General features: G+C 41.6%; 3 protein-coding genes across 15 annotated transcripts in view; 2 read left to right on the forward strand and 1 right to left on the reverse strand.

Moving 5' to 3' along the window:
• Positions 1-115: 115 nt before the first annotated feature.
• On the forward strand, positions 116-5,585 carry Fig4 (polyphosphoinositide phosphatase FIG4). 4 transcript variants are annotated; one of them, XM_071790591.1, is made up of 14 exons: positions 116-359; positions 431-656; positions 1,075-1,239; positions 1,907-2,285; positions 2,389-2,635; positions 2,716-2,911; positions 2,999-3,197; positions 3,268-3,849; positions 3,924-4,036; positions 4,116-4,356; positions 4,439-4,654; positions 4,766-4,948; positions 5,022-5,184; positions 5,254-5,585. In XM_071790591.1, exons 1-14 carry the CDS (start codon positions 276-278, stop codon positions 5,347-5,349), a joined length of 3,090 nt encoding a protein of 1,029 aa, XP_071646692.1. In that variant the 5' UTR covers positions 116-275; the 3' UTR covers positions 5,350-5,585. The 4 variants fall into 4 exon arrangements, with proteins under 4 accessions (XP_071646692.1, XP_071646693.1, XP_071646694.1 ...); XM_071790592.1 differs by having other exon boundaries at positions 4,766-4,939; XM_071790593.1 differs by lacking the exon at positions 1,075-1,239.
• On the reverse strand, positions 5,578-6,891 carry Rpl40 (ribosomal protein L40). Of its 2 annotated transcripts, none has more exons than XM_071790597.1 (3): positions 6,750-6,891; positions 6,142-6,341; positions 5,578-5,866 (listed from the first exon to the last, which is right to left on the reverse strand). In XM_071790597.1, exons 2-3 carry the CDS (start codon positions 6,329-6,331, stop codon positions 5,670-5,672), a joined length of 387 nt encoding a protein of 128 aa, XP_071646698.1. In that variant the 5' UTR covers positions 6,332-6,341; positions 6,750-6,891; the 3' UTR covers positions 5,578-5,669. The 2 variants fall into 2 exon arrangements, with proteins under 2 accessions (XP_071646698.1, XP_071646699.1); XM_071790598.1 differs by having other exon boundaries at positions 6,688-6,799.
• LOC139820380 (protein turtle) overlaps positions 6,871-20,662 on the forward strand; it is a 265,980-nt gene continuing 252,188 nt past the window's right edge. For 8 of the 9 annotated variants that reach the window (XM_071790577.1, XM_071790585.1, XM_071790588.1 and 5 more), the window contains exons 1-3: positions 6,940-7,040; positions 7,874-8,058; positions 10,590-10,740. The gene's annotated coding sequence lies outside the window, so the exon portion shown is untranslated. Of the gene's footprint in view, positions 7,041-7,873; positions 8,059-10,589; positions 10,741-20,662 lie in introns of all 9 variants that reach the window. The other variant, XM_071790578.1, reaches the window with a different exon arrangement.

A 20,662-nucleotide genomic window follows, 5' to 3' on the forward strand; every position in this document is an offset into this window, starting at 1 on the left:
TCACCTTTCCGAGCATACGAGACTACGAGTAAATTTTGTGTAAGAGGAAACTTGTGTTTTGATATGTGCAAACATTGAATTTGCGCAGCTTGAGAAATGCACGGTGTACTAACGCCCTCTCGACTACTCTCGACAAATCATAAAGGTTATGTTTCCGTGTGTATCGTCTGCTAGCAGAGGCATATTAGCATTAGCGTTTGACAGCTCGTTAAAGTCAGTCCGTCGTGTCTCTCATAATTTAGTATAAAATCGTAATAATCGCTCTACGTCGCGCCATGGAGGAACAAAGCAAACCAACTATGGTGTTCCATCCGATTATTTCCTCCATACAGAAAATTGCGCTGTACGAGACGAAATCCGTGAGTTTGACATTCTAACTTCTTTCCGATTTACTCCAAGACCATTCCTCACCGTATTTACGCTTTTACAGCGATTCTATTTAATGGGATCCAACAATACACTGACGCGTTTCCGAGTTCTGAAAATCGACAGGATGGAACCGCGGGAGTTGGTTGTGGTGGACGACAAGAGGGAGTACACTCAGGACGAGATAAAAGATCTCGTCAACATGATCGATATGGGTAACCGGACACGTGCGGGACAGCGTAATAACGTGGGTGGTGTTGCACGTGTCGTATCTGCTTTTGGGATTGTTGGTAAGGTCATTACGCCACGTGTTTTCCAGCGATGCACATTGATAAACATGGAATTATTAGTATACAGCACGCATAAGCTTTCGCAGTATATATGTATTAAACATAGAGTTACTTATGTAGTCGTACATATTTTTATTTAAATGGTTATCTATGGCATGCGCACTCTTTTCTTTTTCTTTCTATTATTCTATATTATTTGATAAAGATGTTGAAGCTTAGGCTCCTCAGTGTTTCAAGCTTCTCTCGTCCATGGTATAATTTTATTTAACTTTCCTACATATATCATATACATAAGACTTGTTACTCTATTACTAATATCATTTATACCACCATATCAGATACTAAAAGCATCTCATCGGAATTATTTTTAATTGCGTTATACGAAACTTAGCTTACCTACATTTGCTTGCTAATAAAGGCAACAATAGTAAAGAACCTGCACCTAGTTCGGGTATATCAGAGGAGCCTGAGCAACAAGAATTACAAAAACCACTGCACAAACCGACACAAACTAAATTCACCTGGAAGAGTATGTGGCAGAGAGACACTTTCCCCAGGCTAGTGCCAGCTTTTGCTCTCCTTGGTAAGGCATAACGAGCTTTTTATTGACAAAGCCAAAGGTAGACGTATATAATTATCGCAAACGGAATAACTTTGTTACATAAAGAGAAAATTAGCTTTAGGTATAAGAGGGTACGTTAGTTGCTTGTTAAGTATAGAAATAATAGGTGAAATTTCAATTGGTAGATATTTTGAGCATTAGTTTTAGAAGACTATGTGACAAAACATTGGTAGATAATATTATACAGAGTTATTCAGTTAATAAATCGATATTTGATAGGCCAATATGCAATCGATCAGAATAATAAACACTATATGATTAACAGAATTAATATTCGCAATCAGACATCATGGTATATCATGGTATGTACATATCCTCCCTCATGCATGGTGATATTTTCTTTTATATAGATATACATATATTATATTTCTTACATATGTGTGATGTAATTAGACTAAATGCATGGATATTACATACCACCCAGAAACAACGGACGCTATGTATTTAAAAAAATTAGTAGTGCTTAGGATTGTGTATAAAATATGCAAGTTATCAATGTCCAACTTTTTTTTACAATTATTTAGAAACATAGTGAAAATATAAAGTATATCTTATAATATAATATATAATTAACAATAATAATAGTGATAAGTTGTAGACATGTTTTAGAAAAGAATATTTGCTGCAGGGTTTATACGTTTTTTGGAGGGATATTACATAATCCTAGTTACGAAACGTCGCCGAGTTGCAGTTATTGGTCATCATACAATATATAAAATAGAAGATACGTCAATGATATACATACCAAATGACATTATACGAATCTTCCATCCTGACGAACAAAGATACGTAAAGATGTTTCAAAGTATTGATCTCAGCAGTAACTTTTACTTCAGTTATTCATACGATATATCACATACTTTTCAAAGTAACATGGCACCGCCGACGTGTATTAAATCTGATGTTCCCACTGATATGCCTGCAAGCCAAAAGGAATCTGAAGAATCAGATGAATCTGAAGATTTTTTTAACATGTGGGCATTTAGAAAAGATTGGCAGAATGAATGGTACGTATCTTGACGCTGAGTTTATGTCTCTTTATGTATATAACTTAATTAAGGAAACTTGAAAGTATATATATATTTAATAATATATGAAATTTATTTACAGTAAAGGTGAGAAATATATGGATTACGGTATACGTAGCAATCCACAACGTCGTTTTGTGTGGAATTCTCACCTTTTGAAGCCTGTAGAAAAAGATTTGCATCCTGAATGGATATTGTATGTGATACACGGCTTTATTGGTCAGTCAAATGTGAGCATCTTTGGGAGATCTATGTATGTCACCGTTATTGCCCGAAGAAGTAACAAATATGCGGGAACACGTTTTTTGAAACGCGGTGCAAATTTCGACGTATGTCCAGATGCATTTATAATTGTATTTATAATATTTCTCGTAGATATTTGAACTAACTAATGATTATATGAATATAGGGAGATGTCGCGAACGAAGTAGAAACGGAACAAATCGTTCATGATTCTGGCGTAAGTTCTTTAAGTAAAGGACGTTTCAGTTCTTTTGTGCAAATGCGCGGATCAGTGCCCGCTCATTGGAGTCAGGATGTTAGTAAAATGGTCCCAAAACCGACTATAATTTGTGATTTGTCCGATCCTTATGTAGAAACAGCAGGTATTGATATACAAATATTAATAAATTGATTTTATTCTGATTGTAAGATATATATATAAAATTCTTATCCATTTAAAATATTTTTAGGAGCCCATTTTAATCAACTGTTGAAAAGATATGGATCACCAATAATTATATTAAATTTAGTAAAAAAACGGGAGAAAAAGAAACATGAAAGTACATTAAGTGAAGAATTAAGTATGGCTGTGAAATATTTGAATCAATTCCTACCTCCGGAGCATCACATTCAATATATAAGCTTTGATATGGCACGTATGAGTAAAAGGTAAGTTTATATTAACATTAAAATATATACGAAATGACAATTTTATTCTAATTTTTTGTCTTTTTTACAGAAAAAAGGTGAACGTTATGGGACGATTAGCAAACATTGCTTACAATGCTGTATTAAAGACTGGTATTTATCAGTCACAAAATCCTTATTACAATCAGAGAAATCTATTCTCACCACAAAACAATAATACGAGAAAACTTCACAAGACAAATTCAAGCTCGACTTTATCATCTAATTTAACCGACACCAAAAGCTCTTTTAATACTTCAATTAAAATGGATTATAACAGACAAACAAATTCCATACATGGTTCCGATTCAAATACAGAAATCAATAAAACAAATGAATTAAATCAAATCCAAAATAAAGTGAGGGAATGTTTTGCTAAGAGAGGAACTGTGCAAACTGGAATCATCAGAACAAATTGTGTAGATTGTTTAGATCGAACCAATACAGCTCAGTTTGCAATAGGAAAATGTGCTTTAGGGTTTCAGTTGTGTGCTTTGGGTGTACTAGAATCTCCTAAACTCGAATTTGATTCTGATTGCGTGAGGATGTTAGAAGAATTGTACGAGGATCATGGGGATACTTTAGCCTTGCAATATGGTGGTTCGCAACTAGTTCACAGAATTAAGACGTATAGGTAGATGAACGTTAGTACATTTAAACGTAGCAATAATAATATAATTTTGATTATACGAAACTATTGTCATTTAGAAAAACTGCTCCATGGACAAGTCAGGGCAACGATATTATGCAAACTTTAAGCAGATATTACAGCAATACGTTTAGTGACCAAGAAAAACAGCACACGATTAATTTATTTCTGGGTAAATAAACATGTATCTGTCTAATCTTTACAAAACAATCTATAATTATTATCGCTTAATTAATGTGCGTATATCTTAGGATTGTTCATACCTGAAGAAGGTAAGCCTCCAATATGGGAAATACTAACGGATTATTATCTCCATCATCTACCTGCTTGTCACTACTCGCGTAAAAGAAGACTTCTGACGCAATGGTGGGATAAAAGTGTATTGAAATGTCTTCCTTATGCACTTGACGAAGTAACCAAATCCTGTTCAGAAATGATACAAGTGCAAAATTCAATAGAAGAAATGATCGACGTTTATTATGATTATCATAGGTAGTGTCACTTATTTCATAATTATACATATTATTATTCATGTCATTAACTTGTTTTACGAAAAATGCCACAAATATTTTAGGCCTTATGAATTGTCCTTACTATCTGAAGTATACGCATATAAAATAAGTCACTCCGTTAGAGATTTTATGCCACACTTTACCACCTGCTATAGTCCATTTGCTGTTCGTGTACGACCAGGTAGACGGAGAGAGGAAGCAGGTAGTAAAAATTTAAATATGAAAAATCCATCTATGACTGGTCAGAGCAGTACGAGTAGTACAACGTCCAGCGCAAGGTACATATGACAAACATTTAATTATCAATCTTATTCTTTGAAGTTAATTTTATAAATAGAAATTTATATTTATAATTAACTTTAATTAATGTTATCAATTATATGTTGCAGCTCAAGCGAGGATTCAAGTTCAGATGAAGATGAAAGCCATCAACAAATGGATGATTCTCAATTAATAACGTCTAAGGACAGTTCGGAATTAATATCATTCGAATCATTGTTTCCTTCCATGAAAGAAGTATATGGCACAGAACCAGAATATCCAAAACGGAATGATATTATTCTGTATAAAAAGTAACACAATCATTGTTTCTTTTTTATAAATATGAAAAATGTTTTATATATTTCAATATTTTCCTTCTTTCAGATTTGTTCTAATAGGGCGCAATGCAACATATCCCATAGATCATACTAAATTGCGTTCAAAATTAATTCAACAAGCATTTGAATCTGCAGCTGCTGTAATTACGCTACCTAGTGTTAAAGACGCAAGCATAAGCATATACGAGCAATATGTGAAAAGAGCCATAGTATGTAAATGTGTTGCATATAATTAAAATATTGTATAACTTTGTATATATTCATGAATAATTTTACAGGTAGGTGGCATGATACCAAATCCAAATGATATGAATTTATATGAGGCTTACGCTGGTCAGTATAAACTGCTCATGAAACCAGCATGCTCTGGATAAGACAGTTAATTTCACGTTTTATAAATGGAACTTATTGTACATATCATATTGTAAATACTGAATATTGTTAATGTTATGTTAGCTTAGTGTCAATTTTGTATATGCAATTGTTAATAACTTAGATTTATTTAATGCTCATTGTATGCAATTATATGCTTATTCTATATCTAAGAATTTCGTAGAAGTTTTATTTTATTAAACATTCAAGAAGAATAAAGTTGCGAAAGATCAGTTTACCAGTTGTAATTTATTTTGATGCCATATATAAGAAATATACATCTCCATTTCCGTAACATAGAAAATGGAATTGGATATTTAGTCTACTTCAGCTTCTTCTTTGGTCGGATATTATTCGTGTGGCCACACTTCTTCTTACGGCAATTAGTCGCTCGTGGATGAAGACGAGCGTAACACTTGCGACAGATCATTTTGTCACAGTTGTATTTTTGCGCAAGTATACGCAGCGTGGGTTCAATGACGCCTCCTCGGAGACGAAGTACCAGATGAAGGGTCGATTCTACAAGAGAAAAGAGAAAGATACATTCTCAAATACGTCCACAATAAGTCCTCCATTTATATTTTTTCAAATTTTTCAAAACTTGATGCCGTATTTGGGATGTCGTACTAAAAAATTTAGCTTTTATTCTCATGATAACTTGGGCTGCGTTCAGAAACATCACCCGAGTGCTGAAAATCTATAGTGCACGTAACATTTGCTTTACAGCGCTCGGTTTCTGAATGCATCCCTGATAAAGATAAAAAAATTTAATTTAACGTTACATATGTTCGCACCTTTTTGGATGTTGTAATCGGAGAGAGTGCGCCCATCCTCCAGCTGTTTGCCAGCGAAGATGAGTCGCTGCTGATCCGGTGGAATTCCCTCCTTGTCCTGGATCTTGGCCTTGACATTCTCGATGGTATCGGAGGCTTCGACCTCGAGGGTGATGGTCTTACCCGTGAGGGTCTTCACGAAGATCTGCATGGCGGTTTACCTGAATTGCAACAGAATCGAGAGAGCCGTAAGCTTTCGTTCACGATTAAATATCACGTGTGCACGCGATGCTGAGGGCAACCTCGTTCGACTATTCGAGAGTGCTGCGAGACGTGATCGGAATCGTTTTCGGTTTGAAATTTCTATCGAGAGAGTAAATTGGATCGTGCGAGAAACAAACACTGAAATTTAGAATGATCCAAGAAACTTCAACGTTGACAACGCAGTGTCGTCACGCGTCGCGTCGCGTCGCGTTTGTTTTTCAGATTCCACAGGCCACCTGTGTTCAATAATTACCCGGATTTTTTTTTGCAAAAAGCGAGTATAGCAAAAATAATTGAGCTCACCACTGAAATAAATGAATACGTGCAGTTATGAGGGAAGATTCGGAAATAAGTGTCACGCTTACCGTTCCGACAACGTGCTGCTATCGAAACCAACCTAAAAGAACTCGAGCATGGCCGCGCCGCCACTTCCGTCGACAAAGCGGAAATACGACTCGCGCGACATCTTGCCGAGCGAGATTGGGAGTTGGGAGTTTGTCGACTTGTGTGTCGTTTGGAAAGCATCCCATCGTGATCGTCCATCGTCCACGACCTGCGCAGTTCGCAGCGATCAATGCTGTCGATAGTGTCGATTTAAGTATGTACATACGTCAACGAGACGAAATATTAATAGGCTGTGACTTCTGGAACGTTAGGTTTGCTCAAACACGTAGAATAGAATATATTTTCTATTACTTTCCATTTAATGACACAAAATATACATCGTTCCATCTTTCTTGACATATAATGAGTAAAAATTTGTAGAAAGAACCGTCGGCTTTGTGTCACTAAATGGCAAGCACTCGTTAACAAACGATGCTAAACACGTAAATTTCAAATTAATGTTTCCGTTCAAGTAATTACTGTGCTTAGAATTTGCTGCTTCGAGAAAATCGCGCGCGCGTGCTTTTTTTAACACTCCGTCTGTTCTTCTTTGAACAACTTTCTGAACTGGTGCACACTGGTGCAATAAGTTAGAATGAGACAAGCATATTTTGTTTCGCTCCAACTTATTGCACCAGTGTGCACCAGTTCGAGAAGATCTTCGAAAAAGAACAGATATATATATATATATCATCCACGACCACGATTTTGGAAAATTCCGTATGCGTATTAAATGAATTGTTGCATCAATCACCAATCCACGCGGTTCTAACGTTTGCTAAAGCGTCTCGAATTCTGTACGCAAGATAATAGACACGGCGGCGATTAGATCGGTGACGCAGATACAGAAGTTCCCGATCTGATTCGCGCAGTCAAACGAGTCGACCAATCGCGACACGCGAGGAATTGCTGTCCCGGCTGCGATTGGTCGGGCCGCTTCTGTCACTTTTTGAACGCTTCTCAGTTCACGTTTCGCCGACGTCGAATCCTTCGGAAATCGCGGGCGTCTCTTCTCGAAAGAATTCCAAATCGCGCGTTTGGCCACTTCGGAACGCGTTACGATGAGTCACAAACGAATCGTAATTCGTGTCTCTTGCGTTCGCAGGAAATTCACGTGCGCTCGAGTATCATGTAGAAAAGTGTCGTAGCATCCGTCGACGCGGATCGAACGCGATGCGTGAAGCTGCCATTATGCGCCGTTACAAAGTCATTCCAAGGGAGTAATTATTACAGTGACTATCGCTAGACGCCCGGTCCACGGAAACAGCTAACATCACGGAAGAGAAAAAGGTTCGATTTTTCCTTAAAAATTTATTTTTTATAAACAAATTTTTTAATTATTATCTATACGATTATTGTAGGAAAATATCAATATATTACTTTTAATTAATTAATAATATATATACTTTTTTATCTATTATTAATGTTTAAAAAGATGTGAAGAAATGATGTTAAGGTGTTCTACGCGTCACTTTGCGAGAAGGTATGTTTAAGCGGCGAGTGACGATCGTTATTTTTTATGAAGGTGGAAAACGAGAGAGAAGTCAATAACAAGCTCCTCGAGGGTATCTCGAGATATGTTTGCGGATTATCTCTCGCGGTAATACGTTTGTGCAATTTCGCACTTGCGACTGCAGGCATGCCCGCGCGTATACGTGCACGTCCCGTGTGCAAGTCCGTATCCGGCTTTCCGAGGGGAGACGAGGATCCCACGCCTCGGACCCGAGCGATATGCAAATTTCAGTAGTAACCCTTAAACTTTACGCCCTGACCTAGATGCTCACCTGTCTGAAGAGCAGCGGAGATGTCTCGCGATTATGCGCGATTTACCATGTCGCCTACTCAGTTGCAAACGCGAGATCCTCGCGGTAACGCCAAAGAGAAAATCATTAAGCATGTACTCTCGTACCGTCCGTTATTCATATCCTTCCGCGATTAATTGCAACTGCGAGAAGTGGACGAAAGGTGGGCATGAATTCGTAAAATAACCAATTAAGATTTCCAAGAACAGAAATTAATTTTAATATTATTAAATTTTTAAAATAAAATTAATCTTAAATTAATTGAGATAAGAAAATATATTTTCCATCTCGTTTAACACATATCAAACAAATTAGATGTTTAAATTACATTTAAATTAGATATTTATAAGTCTCTTTTGTTCGAGATATGTTAAACAAATTAGAGGATTCGAGATTCAAACATTTCCAAATCTTTTTTATACAAAATGTATTGAGCAAATTTGATGATTCAAATATGTTCATAAATCTCTTGTTCTGTTTAACCTATGTTGTGCACACCTCTTCGAAATTACGTATTATGCACAGGAGGTATGTCATACCCCAGTCACTTAAAACGTTTATTACAGACGTACAATTCGTTATTTTGACTCAAACAAAATTGCTGGCTATTGTTCAAAGCTTCCAAAATAAGGTCTAATAGGTTTCATTAATATTTTGCAACATAAAAGAATTATAAATGATATGTTAACTAAAAAAACCGAAAAATGGACTCTTCACTAAAAAATGCATAAAAAATTCAATTTTTAATATTTTTTAATAATTTTTGCGGGATTATTTTCTTGAAATACTACACTTTCAAGAAAAAATGTTAGTTCATAGCGGAGTTGAAAAATGTATATTTATTTTGCTATGAAGTCACGCGTTTTTCAACTTCTCACCACTGCCAAGAGCACTGCCAAGAGACTAAAGCCGGGCGGGCAAAACTATGTATAGGATCTTGAAGTGTTATTCCTAGACTACAGGTAAATGCCAGCACAGGTCCCGATTCGCATTGTACGTATTAGAAAAACGCGTTTGAAAATACGCTGGGGTATCTCCTACCCCCGGTGCACAACAAAGGTTAAGTTATATTGAATAAATTGGATAATTTGAAGATCAGATACTTATAAATCTCTTTCGTTCAAAATATATTAAATAAAGTGAACGATCCGAGGATCAGATATTCATAAATCTCTTTTATTCAAAATGCATTAAGAAATTGAATGAGTCAAGGCTCGGATGTTTATAAAACTCTTATTCTGTTCAAGGATTGAATAAATCGAATGATTCGCGCGAATGATTCGGATACTTGTAAATCTTTTTTGTTTAAAATATATTAGATAATCCAAATATCGGATATTCTCAAATCCTTTTTTGCTTAAGATATATCAAACAACTCGGACGATTCAATGATCGAAAAATTAGATTTTCCAGAACGAACTCCTTTCGCGATTCCCTTTTTAATTCGCCCACATTTTCATATCGCGATCATTTTTCCGCCTTTCTTCCGTCTGCGCATCCGCCGGACGCATTCCATAAACTCGAATGAGTTTCGCGATACTGCGAAGAAGAAGCTTTACGACTCTCTCTCTGTCTCCTCGAGCGTTTCGTTGAGAATTGCGCATTTCTCCCAAGTCACCGCGTTTCACGCCGGGGGGGAATAGATAGGGGAAGACGCCGCGAGTTGGGGGAGGCGAAAACGCGAAAAGTGCCCTATAAATTTCGCCGTACAATGGAAGACCGTGGAAAATCGTCGACGGCCGACGATCGATCTAAGGTATTTGCGCTCGAACGAGTGTTGCGACACTTGTTGGCGCGTTTGAGCCCGCGTCTTCTCCTCCTCCACTTTTACTGTCGACGGAGATCACCGGCGTGTATCATTATCGTGATTATCGATCGATTTTCTACTTCCTCGCCTTCGGTGAACAATTACCATGACCGATCTATCACCCGGAGTGCCGAGCGATATCTAGGCCGAAATCAAATTGCTGGTCTCTCAGATGCAAAGTACGGCCGATAACTGGATTTTCCTTCGTCCAGGTGGACCGGTGCCGGTGGTGCGATTGTGAAGAGCCAGCAGATTGCGTAATCCGATGGATATATCAGAGGGATAGGAATACGCCCCGCGTCCATAACATACGTACCGAAGGAGAAATCGATGGGGAGTAAAATTCCGCTTCCTGACGACCCGGTGAGTACGAATTTCAATAGGATTTCATTTTACAACCGCTCGATAAGATTGATTTCTCGGCTTGTATCTTTATTTCGTTTCATGGCGCAGATTTAATGGATTATTGTACCTTAAATATTTGACAGCGAATAAATGTTTACCCTGTAAAAAATATTTTCCTCGTGGAAACAATAAGAGATAGAGGGAAGTTTTCGCTTCCGTCGTATCTCTCGATTCGCAAATAACGGCATGTTAGCGATATCAGCAGAAACACGGAAACAAGCGAAACGTATAGCGTATTTATGCGATGGCTTATGTATTGTAGTTGTGTAATGGGATCCGCAGCTTCTTACTATCAAATGCAAACGCGGAGCACCGTGCTCCGTTGTGTAAATAAGCTATGCTTACCGACGAGATAGCCGACCGACCGGGCGTATCACCAATCATTTGCCTAGACTAATCAACGTGCCGCGCTCTTGTGACGTGGTTTAAATTAGAGGACGGCGCGGGGCTCGGATCGCCGTGGCTTCGGGTTGCATTTGAATTGTGTATGAGTAAGCCCGGGTTAATGGTTAAACCCGACACGTGTAGCCGACGTTCATTTCGGTATGACCCGCGATAAACTTTGCCGTCGTACACGACCCTATCCCGCGGCATCTCGCATAAATAATCGTTATCGGCTAATTGAAAAGGGACCCGATTACGGACAACGTCCGTGTTAATCCATCGACGAACGCTGCTCACGAAGATGTTCTCCGCTTCTGCGCCGAGATGACCGAGTTAATGATAAATTCACGCCCGAATCTAATCCGCCGAGGGTTATCGAAAACAAAAAAAAACCGCGTTTAAAATCGTACGTTAACGAATTCGCGATAACGGTGTTAGTGTGATCGAATCGCATTATGGCCGTGACGCACGCGGCTGCCCTTTATTTATACGGAACTATCGTGCGAGAGCTCCACGGTAATATTTACTCTTCCCTCTAAAGGAAAGAGGATTTCAACCGCGGACAACGGTGCCGCTGTTATTCTCGAGAACCGTCGTAGTGTTGTTGCTCGCTCCCTCATCCCTTTCTTATCCGCCGTATTTGGTCGAGGGTATAGCTTGCTAGGGGATGAAGCAGCGTGTGAAGAATCTGTTCCGAACACGCGAGTTTACACCAGTTACAGCTTACGCACGTGTAACCGAAGAATTCGATAAAGAGATAGATTTCAGACAATAGAACGACGTTAATGATACTTCTTTTTTCTCTATATGAATTAGCTGTCCGTGATTAATTGAATTTGCGTGTCGTTCCACGCGTCGCGATGAGAGACACGGAGCTTTTACGCGAAACGTAGTTATGTGCTCCTCGCGAGAGGCGCTCCGGAACTTTACAATCGTCGGTATACGTATATACGTACAATACGTAAAGTATACTCGTAATCTAAAAGGAACCGCATCGCTCTCTAAGGACAGATAAACCGCGCCTTTCGATCTTCCCAGGATCTACGGTTGCCTTTAAACTCTGCATTACCGGTGAGCGTACGCCCTGGATATGAAAGTTTCATAACCGAGGGCGCGCCGCGCCGCGCCGTGCAGCGGCGTACTTCCGTTCCCTTTAATAAAATATTTTTATTTGTCGTAAAAATAGACGACCCCGGACTCGCCGGGGCTCGCTAATACCGCGTCGCCTCGGAAAAATCTCAAGTCGCGCGGTAAAACTTGCGCCGTGGAAAGTTATTTTTTCGAAAGCCCGTTTCCCCGCAATTATGGGGAGTTTCCTTCTTTCATTTTTTTAAATTTATCGTTACGCGCGCGTAAACACAAATACCTGTAGCTAAATACACATGTATGCCTTTCGAGTATATGTATGTACATACATATACACGCGCAAATTCAAATCGGTCGGACGAAGCCTCGAGCCGATTGATCGCACGATGTCAAGGGGGCAAATAATTGATTACGCGCACTTTCGCAACCGGGTCGCGATACATCGGGGACGACGCGCGGAGATTGGGTCGCTCTAACCCCTTTCCGGGTTTCATGAAAAACCATCAATGATGGACCGCGGCGGTGTGGGATCGCCAGCATTGACGTCACGATATCCCAGACGGAGGGGAGGTCAAAACGGCGAATGCATGAACGTTAATCCTAATCATGTTCGTCTCTCGTGTCGCCACGGCCGCGTAACGAGCAGGGCACGATCTCATCAGGATGGGGTGTCTCTCCACTGTCGGTAGCGTCACGTTATAGCATGAAGATAGGTCGAGTTTACCCGCGGACCGAACTAATAATGGAAAAGCTCGTCCGAGTTAGTAAGATCATTAAACTGGCGCGATCCCCCTCCCCCTCCCCCTCCTCCTTCCTCTTTTACCCTCCCTCGCGATATATTCGGACGGAACTGAAGCCTAACTTAACGCGAACTCGTTCAACAACGCTTAACCTTTCATGACACTTTGACCCCGAATCGCGGTCGCGCGTTTACCTGGTAACAACGCGCCTCTGGACCACGGCCCTCCGCAGAGAGACTCGGCGAATTATCGGGCTCGCTCGCTCGCTCGTTCGCTCGCGGTCAACACGAACGTTCCTCGCCGCAAGCTCTCGCTGCAGTTGCCCAGCTCTTTTTCTCTTTGTCCGTTCTGTACAACAGCCGCGTACCATCGCGGGCCGGTTACTCGACCGTGGAAAATCAGAAAAGTGCAATCAAGAATTGTTGCCATGGGTCGCGCAGCGCAGCGGATCGAGCGCCGGGATTTAATCGCAGCTGTGTGATCCACGCCAGTAATTACGGTTCATTGACGGACGAGCGGCCGTCGTCCGCTCCTTTTACCTCGATTTCCGATCCGGATCTCACGTAATCCACACTGTTTCACGGTTTTCCGATGGACGTATTCGAAGGGACCGGAGTCATGCCGACGTGTCGCGCTGAGTCGCGCTCTCTCACGATACGTATATCGTATCGCGCACTCTTCCCCCATCACTTTTGTTGGCTTTGCTTTTACGTGGAGTCTTCAAGAAACTGCCGAAAGTTATTTTCGGTATACCGATACAACGAACGATGCGTTTATATACGTGCTTTACCCTCGCGGTGTTATTAAAACTTGCTAACGTGGCAACTATTAATAATAAGCACGGCTGCGTTCGAGAGCGCTCTGCTGACTTAAGAGTTTCTCGAGCAACGCGAAGGTTTTGTTTTAGAATACTGGGGTACTTAGCCGTCGGGGTGTATATGAGATCGTCTTACAAACTCCGTAGTGTTACATGATAATATCGATTCAACAGTACATTACCTCGTATGTATAGGAAATTTTGGGTATTGATTATAAGAGCGGAAATACATAGAAGCATGCGCGTGTCTGTCGTATGTATTAGATGGAATATTGTCCGCCTTTTATCTGTTCGCCAAATCGTATAGGTATGTGGGCAGAGTTTAAATTGTATTTACAATATCGAATTATGCAATGAATTATGCGAGTTTCATTTCCCGATGTTTCGGAAATAATAATAATCGCCACTTTACAATGTACACAAATCGCAAATCTAAAAATATCGCATTGACAATACAAAATTTGGGGTCGCCGGATAGGTATTTGCGCGGAAACGCGTCAAACAACAGGTATAGTCTGGCTGGAGTGCTGGGCAATTACGACAGCACGGGCTGTTCGTTGCAGCACGTCTGTGTGTCTGTATGTACCTGTTATATATCAGCGTATATGTAACATACACGGCGCGATGCAAGCGAGGCTGCCAGCACGTTTCTTGCAAAGTGTACTCCTGTAGCCTTTCGATAAAAGTAAAACGATATGCAAAAAGTGGGACAAATTAAAAAGTTAAATTCATTTCCGCAGCACTTAACACATTCGAGGCTTTTTGCCTTTCATTAGCTCGCTCTTTTTTTCTCATCATATTATCACTCGTCACGTCACGTGCCTGCTAGTTGTCGCTTTTCTTTCTTTCTCTCTCTCTTTTTTTGTGATTATTTCCGCCCGTTATCGTCATTCAAGCGGGGACACGAAACGCGACGGTCGAAACGGCAGATTTTTTTTCCCGTGTCCGCGAGGTGAATGGGAACTGAGGGAGATGCGCCACCACGTCGTATCCGTGTACATATATATGTGAGGGTGAAATATCGGTTGCATCGGGAGGTAAAAGAGAAAGGAGAGGGCAGCGTGCAGTTTCGAACGCTATAGATAGGTCCAACCGCGTGCAGGTAGGACACGCAATGCAGTTTTGTAGAAATTGGGTCAGCGAATTTTCGGGTTAGAGAGAGACAAAGGGTGAGAGAGATCGTGGGAGGATAATTGAAACGAGAGGGACGATGCGCGAAGGCGAAAAGAGACGGAAAACGCGTCGAAGTAGAAGCGATGAGAGAAATAGTCGCGAGAGAGGGGGAGAGAGAGAGAGAGAGAGAGAGAGAGAGAGAGAGAGAGAGAGAGAGAGAGAGAGAGAGAGAGACAGAAAGAGAAGGCGAGAAACAGAGGGCTTCGAGAGATATAGTATATGCAATAGTTGCGAGCGAGAGAAGAGATAGCCGGGGATGCTGGACCCCAGGGTTGGAAGGTTGTTGTCATCGGCGTCGCCATGGTAAGGGATGACCGCGAGATACTGCGGATCAGACCGCACGAGAAGAAGAGCGCCGCGTTACGAGGGGTAGAATAGATAGAGAAAAAGAGCGGAAGAAAGCGAAGAAGAAATAGTAGGGGGAGTTAAATGTATGTAAATTAAACGTCCTTCGACTTTATTTAGCGCGAGAGAGTTTAAAAGCGCGCGCGAGAAAGCGACTCGCTCGTTTCACCCCCGGCGGAATACTGCCGAATAAGGTACTCCGCTTGCGAATACCTTATTTCTTCGGCGTCGGGAACGAGAGCCGTCGTATTCGGGACTTGTTTTCCAAGAACCGCGACTATAAATCTGAAGAAGAGAGTCTTCATTCTCGATGCTCTCTGTATATGAAATTAGATGACTCGCTACCGTCTTTTGCCAGCCGGCAGAGAGTTGAACTATATATATTCGACTATAGAATTAAATAGGTAGAAACGGGAATAAACTTCGTAAAACGCGCGCGATCGTTGACTGTTATTATTTTATAACGTAGAATCGATTCTTATATTTTATTATACGAACGCATCTCGAACAGAAAACTTGTGGACAGCGATTACAGCAGTTTTCCATATATTAAAAGGGCGAAATTTTACGCGATCGATGCTAGTTCGATCGAACCATTGTTTATTCGCGGATCAATCTGAGGAAAAGGCGATCAATGATCGCGACATCGCGTTTATCGGAGCGGCCTGCCCGTTGTCTCGAAATATGATGTTCTCCGGGGCGAGTTCGCTTCCTCATTAGCGAAAGGACGACGAAAGGACGGCGTTCTGTAATTAACGATACGAAGTGTCGAATAGCGGCGCGGGAGCTGGCGCGGCAGACGAAACGCGCGGCGGCAGCAGGTCTTCCTTTGACTCGCGAAACCAGACCGGAAGCGAAGGCGGCTGCGCCGCCGGCTTCCGGCGCAAAACCGCGCTACCGGCACGTCATTTCGCGTCGCACAATTGCGAAAGGCGCATTCGCGCGGCGCCGTTTCCACGTCTATCACGATAGTATTGTAATGGCGCGATGAATGAAAGGCCCGCCCACGCCAACGAGCACGGCAACGATTTCGTGCGGAGCGAACAAACTTCCAAAGCGCTGAAATTGCGACTTATTGTGCCGACGTGGAAAATTGCGGATTTTATCTTTCGCCTGTGCACGCACGCGAATTGTTACGCGCTGGTAATGAGACGCGCGCCTCGAAACGCGCGTGTAGCAAGCAAGGTGTTGTTACTAAGCCAATCTTGTTCTTCTCTTTCTCCATGCACCCTCCCTCCCTTTCTCTCTTTCCTTCTCTACAATAAAACGCGCTTCTTTAAAATTCTACCAGGTGCTGATTAAAACAAACGCGAGGAAACGATATTGCTTTAATAAAACTTTATACAATTCGATAACGTGATTTAGAAATAGGCCGTTATATATTGTTTGTTGTACTTATATATCTACGAGAAACGTACTTACAACTCGCGCATATTATACGCATCGCTTGTTCTGACAAAGTTTGGAAAGCACATTTTACCGCGTCCCTGTAGAACCATCTTGTTCCAAGCAGTATCCTGTCGAGTCGGTCCTAGCCAAAACCCCCTCGTGGCTCTTCGCCCCCTTTTCCCCCTTCGGCGCTCGGCCGAACTTTGCGAAAGCTGAGGAGTCACGGAGTTGCGAATGCACCGGTCGCGCATTACAGGCTCGCAGCCGCTTCGTTCCCCTCAATAAGCGGGCCAAATGGTCTAATTTACTCGATGTCTAGGTAGGCAGCTTGAATATGCATATGTGACCGCCGACACGGCGATAACGATGGAGGCGACGACAACGACGAGCCGACGAGCGCGTTGCGTCGCGTCGCGCCGCATTGCATTGCATATCGCATCGCATCGCTTCGCTCAGGGTAGGCGCGTTCAACACTGCGAGTTATGCATACTGCACACTGCGACGCGAGGCGCAAAACGGACACGTGCTGACAGATATGCGTGCACGTGTTCGCATCCCGGCTTCGTCGTATTCCGGGTACATCTCTTCATACCTTATTAGGCGTCGCTCAGGCTCGCCTACGTACGAGCACTCTCCGAATTAGGTCACTCGAGATGCATCGTGACACATCGCGATGCGTTGTACGTTCAAGCACCTTAGACCTTAAATAGACGTGCAGCCATACACTTCCATCAATCTTTTTTTTGCTCTTGATCTCTCAATCGACGATTTCTCGGCACCTTCTTACGTTAAAGTAATGTTTTCTGTTTTTTGTTAGCGGTGAAATCGATCACGCAATAAACTGTATCACAACTAACAATAAATACGTTGGTACTAACGAGCCAAGCGTTTTAATAGCGGAGGTGCCAATAGGAAGTTTCGCAGACGGCGATGAGTAGAAGGCAATTGTAAATGTTATCCTTTGCACGCGGAATATCGCGCGCGAAGCAGAGCAGAGCAGAGTAGAGGAAGGATCCTCTCGAATGTAAAATGAGAGTCAATATTAATCGGCGTAAAATTAACTCGTCTTTGACCGCCGTTATGTTCGCGTGCGGCCACTTTCCAAACGGAGTTATCCGGCGAACGTAATGCAATTTTCATCGCAAGACTTGCGCATGCCGCGCGCAGACGGCTTAACGACGAAACGAAGCGGTAAATGTCCTTTTTTCGCCTATGGGAAATGTGCCGCGACGAGAAAAAAGTTGCGCTGCAAAAATAGGCATTAGCTAAGGTACGTTAGTTCTTTCATTGAAAGGGTAGCGACGCGCCCCCTCGTCTGCGAGGAACATCGGCTTTCAGAGCCCGCTCTCCGCCCCGTTTAAGTACTTGATATTTCACTAATGAAAAACTCATTTGCGCAACGCGGTTTCATGCGAGGCGAGCCACCGCGCTCTCATTATGCACAAATAATTTGACGCGGAGATAAATAAAACATTAAGCGCAGCCTTTCGGCAAGGAGGTAGATTTTCATGCGAATTACGCCGTAACACACAATAGTTGGAGTTATTAATTTAATCCCTTGCTTTGCGCTATACGTTACGTTACGCGGTATTATTTCCATTTAATTTATAATTCGTGTTAGTCGTGCGCTGACACATCTCGTCTGAAAATCAATTTATTTAGCGCGCGTTATGCCGTTGATAAAATTCTTAGTAAACGTTCGGAGATTTCCCTCATTGATAAGCTCAGAGGAAATCTCCGATATTCTCATGAGATCGATAATTCGTTGATGCCGCGGAAAATTTAATTTGCGTATAATTGGATATCACGACGTTCCTTCGCCACGTTTCGCTTTCGTCGTTTCGTCGTACGGAAATCAGCGTTGGCAGCCGAGACTCTACCGATGAATTCTCGATAGGGGACTCGACTAACGGAAGCGCCTGCTTAAATGGGATTTAAGAGTCTTGAGGAAAAAGTAACGAACGCGTCATCCGCGCTTGAACCTATCGAACTTTATTACCAGCCGGCAATACGTGTTATCGGAGATTCGTTTACCTGGGTTGGAACGCGGGAGTCGATTAATTTCGCGGGGACCGCCATCGGAAAATTTCCTAATTAGCTTTCATTATATACCCGCGTTGGTCTTAAATTGACTTTCCGTTAGCGTAGTCACTATATATAAATATGAGAGACCTCGGGGAGAAGGAGAGGTGAGAGATAGAGGAACCAAGGTAGCTCTCTCTCTCCTCTCGCTACTGCTCCCGTTTCGGCTTCTGGGCCATCGCGTTCTCGTCTTGGCTTGGTGGATCGCATCGCGTAAAGGGGAAAGGCAGGAAGGCGAGCAGGAAGGGGATGAAGTATAAAGTAAATAGCCGTCACGACCGATCGATGCTTAGATATTAGGAAATTCGTTGATCCGGTTCACGCTGATGGCGTTTCCACCCGGAAGCTATTAAAGGAATCTCGATCACACGCCTGGTCTTAGCGAGCGATATCTGGTTGGCTTATCTCGACGCTGATAATTTGGTTTGGCTCACATCGCCGCACTGATTGCATTGTGCATTCTTTGGTGTATTAGCTACGCCACAACGAAGGAGGGAAAATGATGTTGGAAGGGAAAAAGGGGTGGGATAAACGACGATCGATGAGTTGTATTAAGGGTAGACACTTCTTTTTTTATATCGAATCTTTTTTCTAATTTTGTGGAATATCGCCCGACCCGATTATATCGGCAGTTGTTATTTATAGCGCTGCGGAGCGAAGGAGCCCGAGAGATATATCGATGACTTCTCGTCTCATACAATGTAATGTATTACATCGCTCGGCGTCTAATATTAATCTTCTCATTGGATACTGATAACTTTCATTTACGGTCTTAGCGCGAGATCTTTGAAATTTAATTTCGATTTTTGTCGAGAAAGAAACTACGCCGCGCATTTAAAATAAGTGTAGCTTCATCTTGTTGTTATCATACAATTATGAAACAATTTTATCGTATATATTTAGATTTAGAAGCTAGTTTAACGTTAATTTTCTGTCTCTCTTTCCACATAATAACAGAAATAATGAAAATCTTGCGCGAACCCCGCCTGGCGAAGATTGAGTTCTATAAAGCTTTTACTTTCGAGGGCACATTCAGCGGTTATAAACCGAGTTAAGCACGGCTGTTGCGATGGTGCGGATGCGTATATATCGGCTGGCGCGAGTTTACATGTCTGGAGAACCGACTGCAACAGCCGACGCCACCGCAGAATTTCAGTCCCGAGGGACAGCGCTAAACAAGTTTCTAACATACATACATACATGCATAACTGCGCCAGTCGCGCCAGTCGCGTTGATCGGTTATTCAATCAAGCTCTCCTGTCCGGGGATATACAGAACTTGACAAAATTCACTAAGGGAATCCGCTTGCAAGTTGGCGTTTAAAATGCAATTAGGGATGATACTTGTTGAGAAAATACTTGTTTCAGCTATTTTAAACACGCAATATACTCGAGTGATAACTGGCTCTGATTTTTGCTCCGATTTTTATATAAAAATTCTTTGTAATTGTAGTTCTTTAATTTTATAAATTCTATATCAAAACGCGAAGATTAATGTGTCTATGGAATTAATACTATTCTTCTATTACAAATGGATTTGAAATCAATTCGATATAAGAAAACAAAATATTCGAAGTGCGTTAATTTTATAGCAAGTGTTAAATATTTCGCGACACGCAGGTTTTCGTTGCGTATAAAAACTTACCATATTGCAATTCGGTGATCCTCGTACAAACTGCCACTTTGATCACTTACGAGTCATTGATAACGGGTGTTAATTATTCTCAGCGAGCTAAGAATGGTGAGTTACAATGGATGATCGCGTTTAGCTTTTCCGGGTGACACCTCTCGCGACCGTGTCTCGAGAGATACTAACACACTTCTCCTAACGCTCTGTGTTTCTTTACAATATAACGTACTATTGT

Source organism: Temnothorax longispinosus, chromosome 10, assembly GCF_030848805.1.
Source record: "Temnothorax longispinosus isolate EJ_2023e chromosome 10, Tlon_JGU_v1, whole genome shotgun sequence".
Lineage (NCBI taxonomy): Eukaryota > Metazoa > Arthropoda > Insecta > Hymenoptera > Formicidae > Temnothorax > Temnothorax longispinosus.

Excerpts from the sequence above, each read along its gene's own strand:
- Fig4 (XM_071790591.1), top strand. The coding sequence starts at position 276 with ATGGAGGAACAAAGCAAACCAACTATGGTGTTCCATCCGATTATTTCC. Across the intron at positions 657-1,074 it reads ATCTGCTTTTGGGATTGTTG|GCAACAATAGTAAAGAACCT; the intron begins GTAAGGTCATTA and ends TTGCTAATAAAG. Across the intron at positions 2,636-2,715 it reads AACGCGGTGCAAATTTCGAC|GGAGATGTCGCGAACGAAGT; the intron begins GTATGTCCAGAT and ends ATATGAATATAG.
- Rpl40 (XM_071790597.1), bottom strand. The coding sequence starts at position 6,331 with ATGCAGATCTTCGTGAAGACCCTCACGGGTAAGACCATCACCCTCGAG. Across the intron at positions 5,867-6,141 it reads CGATTACAACATCCAAAAAG|AATCGACCCTTCATCTGGTA; the intron begins GTGCGAACATAT and ends TTTCTCTTGTAG.